Source organism: Macadamia integrifolia, chromosome 14 (assembly GCF_013358625.1).
Source record: "Macadamia integrifolia cultivar HAES 741 chromosome 14, SCU_Mint_v3, whole genome shotgun sequence".
Classification (NCBI taxonomy): Eukaryota; Viridiplantae; Streptophyta; class Magnoliopsida; order Proteales; family Proteaceae; genus Macadamia; species Macadamia integrifolia.
The window spans coordinates 27,893,729-27,899,098 of NC_056570.1; the positions used below are offsets into that span (position 1 = coordinate 27,893,729).

General features: G+C 36.4%; 1 protein-coding gene across 1 annotated transcript; it reads left to right on the plus strand.

Moving 5' to 3' along the window:
• The first annotated feature begins 304 nt into the window (after nt 1–304).
• Nucleotides 305–4,549, plus strand: LOC122062000 (3-oxoacyl-[acyl-carrier-protein] reductase FabG-like). Its single transcript, XM_042625622.1, has 3 exons — nt 305–738; nt 1,902–2,131; nt 4,061–4,549. The coding sequence occupies exons 1-3, from the start codon at nt 408–410 to the stop codon at nt 4,337–4,339; spliced, it is 840 nt and encodes a 279-aa protein (XP_042481556.1). The 5' UTR covers nt 305–407; the 3' UTR covers nt 4,340–4,549.
• The last annotated feature ends 821 nt before the right edge of the window (nt 4,550–5,370 follow it).

Sequence of the window (5,370 nt, forward strand, 5' to 3'; positions counted from 1 at the left end):
AAACTTTTTTCTATCCTTGGTCGCTATCGATCCATCGATACTGAATCACCCCAAAATCAATATTGAATCGCACAATTCAATCGATTGATACCAATCAAGAAATGTGGTTATGAAAAAGTAACAAACACATGTGACAATAATAAACTGGGGGGGCAAAAGAAACAGATTAGGACTGTGTTGCTGGAACGTATTAGTTTATTCACGTGAGTCATGCACTCATGCTTCATAAAAACGGTTACAACGATAAAGTTGTTGAAAATAATTGTATGGTCAAAAAAAATGTCTTATCACCAAAATGGTGGGGTTATAGACGATTCAACGACCGAGACCGAGTCGTTTTGCTTCGCGCCATCCCCCTTCTTTTCTCTCTCTCTCTCTGTTTGTGTTGGGAAGAATTGAAGGAAGGAATGGAGACAAATCTGGAGCCATGGAATCGGTTGGAGGGAAAGGTAGTAATGGTGACAGGGGCATCTTCAGGGCTAGGGAGAGAGTTCTGTTTGAATCTCGCCATGGCAGGCTGCAACATTATCGCCGCGGCTCGTAGAAAGGATCGATTAAAGTCTCTCTGCGAAGAAATTAACCAAAACTCGAAAGCTTCAATTTCATCTACAGGAACCGTAGCTGTTGCGGTAGAGCTTGACCTGAGCGCCGCGGGGCCTGTGATCGATGCGTCTGTGCAGATTGCTTGGGATGAGTTCGGCCGGATCGATGCGTTGGTTAACGCCGCCGGAGTAAGAGGTAAATCTCTCTCTATCTCTCTCATGAATTTTCTGATACAATCTTGGACTTTGGGATACGTGTGGGGTTCGAACTTTGAAATTTTAATTGTTCTATTTATTGCATATCATCCTTGTGGCCCGGGAAGACTTGTTATAATTTGTTATGATTTGACCTTAAAAAAAAAAAATTCGTTGCTACCTAGATTGCAACCCTACTAGTAGTAGTGGCTAATGAATAAAATAATTCATTTATTTCCTAGATTCATTTTCATTGGTGGCGATAAGAGAGTAGTTGATTGCAACGTGGGTAGCAACTAAATTTTATTACTGAGTTGTAATTATAAATAATTTATCAATAAATTAAAAGTAAAATCCATTGCAATATATTGAGAGAAAAAAAGGAAAAAAATTCTCACTAACAGCAATGACCCATCCAAGAGTTAAAGTGCTTGGACATGCATCCCTAGGTGTTGGGATGGGAGATCAAGTCCTCCCAACCCTTAAATGATTTTTGGAAAGTCGTTAGAGGGTGCAATAGTTGGAGAGGAGCTAGATGTAAAAAAAAGAGTCACCTAATCTTAAATATCGAAATCGAAAAATAATCTCAATTGAAGTTTAAGATGATCCAAATTAAATTAATTTCTAAGCAATTTCAATAATGGGGCAAAAGCACTTCTAAGCTTTGTAATTTAACAATACTTTCTTTTTTAATTTGTTATTTTTATATTTTTAATCATGGTTTAGTTTTTTAAAATTATCTAGAACCTTCAAATTTCTTGAGAAATAAGATTTGGACAGGGTATTGCTGCACAAAATTTCTTGAGTTTATAGAGCACACCTAAATGACTGACCTACCTCTTATTAAAGATAAAAGTCCAAATTCTACCGTGTTGATGTTTCCACGAGTGCTTTAATTTTGTTATGATTTGTCCATGTGTTATAATAGCAATTGGATTGAAACAGGAAGGAGCATTTTTTTTTTATTGGTATGGAAGGGAAATAGATAATGACTCACTAACTGCGTTGGTCAAGGTTCGTTTTTTGTGTATCACAGCTCACCAATTGGGCTATTTCAATCACATAAAAGCAAAGAAAGGGAGTTTAATGATGAATTTATATTATTTTCTTTTTTGAATTTTTCTTTTGTTCTTAAAATTCAAGTTTCATTTTATGAGTGTGTAGGTACAGTGAGATCCCCCATAGATTTGTCTGAAGAGGAATGGAATAGTACTGTGAAAACAAACCTAACGGGTTCTTGGCTAGTAACTAAGTCTGTGGGTCGTCGCATCAGTGAAAATGGTCTGAAAGGATCGGTTATGTTTATTACATCTATTGGTGGAATCCAGCGTGGAGAGTTACCCGGTGGTACTGCCTATGTTGCCTCAAAAGCTGGTCTAAATGCCATGACTAAGGTAAATAATAGTATTCCATATCATCCATGCAACCTATATAATTTATTTTAGGTATTAATTTTTGTAAGTCAATACGAGAATAATCTATTTTTAATATATAATACAACCTGGGTGTAGTTACCTTCGTCTAAATGCATTATGTGTTATATAGATGCTATAACTTGAGTCTTCCGGTGACTGATTTGTTACACGAGTTAGGTGTGACCGCATCTAACCCGGGTATACCCTTGTGCCTGAATTGTAAAACCCGACAGGTTCGTGGGGTTCCCCATTAACCAAAAAAAAAAAAAAAAAGAGTAGGGCCCGTTGATGTTTTAGAAACTTGTTTTTTATGTCAAAAAAAAAAAAAAAAAAAAAAAAACACCCCAAAAGCCATTTGATTTTTCTGTTTCGTTTCACTTGTTTTCCGAAATAGAATAGAAATTTATGCCTATTTCTATGTCTAGAAACAGAAATGGAGAAACAAGTTAAACTTATTTTTCTGTTTCTAGAAACAAATGAGAGGGATAAAAATTGTGAAAATCCTGATACTTCACTCGACCTACCCCAACCCCAACCCAATGTTGAAATTTCTCGCTATCTAGAAGCAGGACTTCAACTTGATTCTGCGAAGCTCACAGTTTTGCACTGCCTTCATCTTTTTGAAGTTCATCTCCATGAAGCATACCTGCAACTCCAACATCATGCCTTCACTAGTGAGCTGCATACCTATGACGTCGTGTCTTTACTCGTGTCTTGAACCCAGGAGCACCCCCTACCGCATTGTTGAAAAAGTTTCTAGAAACAGAAAATTCAAACACCTTTTTGTAAATCCAAAAATCATTTCTTAACATAGAAACGAGTTTTTCCATTTCTGATGTTTCTAGACACATAAACAGCAGAAACAAAATCAAATGGGCTGTTAGTGTTAAATAAAGTATGAAAGCCCATGAAATACTATTTGGGAGGTAGAAATCCATATCCTTAAGGCATTAGGTAAAGAGAGTTTTCATGTATATGATTTGGGACTATGACTCCCAATACCCCTAATACAGTAAGGTTTTGAGTTGGACCTCTAACATGGTATCTGAACTATTTTTCGGTCCTTTATCTCCCTCGTGCGTCTTTTAAAGTGTTTGATATCGTCTCATTTTACCCATGTGTTGATAGTTAGGAGTTATAGAGGTATGATCTCACATCATTTCTATGAAACATTGAATGTATTATAATATGTATTCTTAGACCATCTCCACCTAATATTTAAGGTTTTAAGTTGGACCCTTAAAGCGTCAGAGTCAAGTCCATTTGCCGGTAGAAGTAATAGAAGTATAGACATATTGTCCCCATTCCGGTTATTTGAGACCTTAAAATGTGTTTTTAATTCTACCAAAAAAAATAATAATAATTAATATGACCTTGGGATATCTCCAAGTAATACTTTAAAATTAAGGGTTAGACCTCCAAGTAACATTTGTGGATTTTCCCACTTTATTTAATAATTAAAAACTCTAAATTTTACAAGTAGTACTAATAAAGAGAGAGGTCTTCCACTGACTCAAATCTTCTGTGATGAACGGTAAGTTACAATAAGGATCTAAGGGTTGGGAAACCCCCGATATGCACCCAGCTATTGAATCCTCACTGTATCCCCATAGAGGCTTTTTGTACGTCTCCCACCCTTCATTTTTTCGTATAACTTTAGCTATTTTTTGATAAAATTACTATCAACTTTCTAGCAAATTAGGAAAGTTTGATTTTCTTTTCTGATCATTTTTATTATTTTTTAAGTGGCCTCCAATTCTAGTCTCAAGAAATAAAGGCTTCAAATGCTTTGAATGTTATTAATGAGTATAGTCATGTCTTTGAGATTCTACCATAAAAAGAAAAGAAAAAAAATTAGTCTTTGAGATTGGCTGGACTGAAAGAAGAAATGATTTTTTTTCCCCACAGATAATGGCCATAGAGTTGGGGCCACTCAACATAAGAGTGAACTCAATAGCTCCTGGGTTGTTCAAGTCAGAGATAACAGAAGGACTTATGCAGAAAGATTGGCTCAACAATGTGGCTTTGAGGACTGTCCCTCTAAGAAAATTTGGCACAATTGACCCAGCATTGACATCACTCATCCGTTTTCTGATCCATGAATCCTCAGGCTACGTTTCAGGCAATGTGTTCATCGTTGACTCAGGAAACACCCTACCTGGTTTCCCCATTTTCTCTTCCCTTTAGTAATATTCATTTCTCTCTCTCTCTCCAAAATGAAAATTTGAATTCTATTTACTTGATCTCCTGATACTTTTCAACAATTTAGGCAATGGGTTTTCAATATTAATGTCGGATGTATCATCCCATAATATATAAGAATTTAATTGGAAGAGTACCAATGTGTGACACTTATTTATTTTTTAGGTAGAATGATTTAAGAATTTAATTTGAAAATGATCTCTACGATGCCGGAATCATGTGTCTTTTACAATCTCTATCCCCCTTAATATGTAAGAACGATGGCACACCGATAAAGAGAGGAATTCGAAACCTCATTAAGTTATTAAAGGAACACCGAAGTTGTTAAGACCTAGTTCTAATTGCGCTTGTTAGGATTTGGATAGAACTCATTCTTAAAAATTAATAATTAAGGAGAGATTGTCTAAATCCTTATAAGCCTTTATATTGTGCTACTCACATCCAACATGGCTAATCCAAGCATAGCACATGATGACCACATGATAGAGATTAGACCTCTATAACATGTGGTTAATCTAAGGGGAACCTTCCATTGGTTTGACCTAGGATTCCATACATGTGGCTCAAAAAGGACAAAGTGAAAAGCTCCTCTACACAGGCAACGTAGGAAACATGCATAGAAACTTTCATTTTTTTTGACACTACCTAGGCACATGGCAATGCATCAGCGTGGAGCCAATGAGGGGACACACAAAGACATCAACAGGGGTGAATATTTTGAATTTCATAGTGGACAGGGCCATCATTTTGCCCTCTATGTCTCAGCGCATTTTGCCCTCTATGTCTCAGCGCAGGGGTCATACGACCAGGTACCGTTCTTCTGCCTTTTTGTTATGAAACTTCATTACCTCCATATTCTAGCTGCCCTTAAGACATTTTGCATTGTGAATTGAAAGCGATTCAATAATAAATTTAGTAGGCATTTGAAAGCCTTGAACAAGTTCTAATATTCAAATCCATTTGAATGCAGGACTTAGGGCCCTGACATGATCAAGATCAAAGGGTGAATCACATCA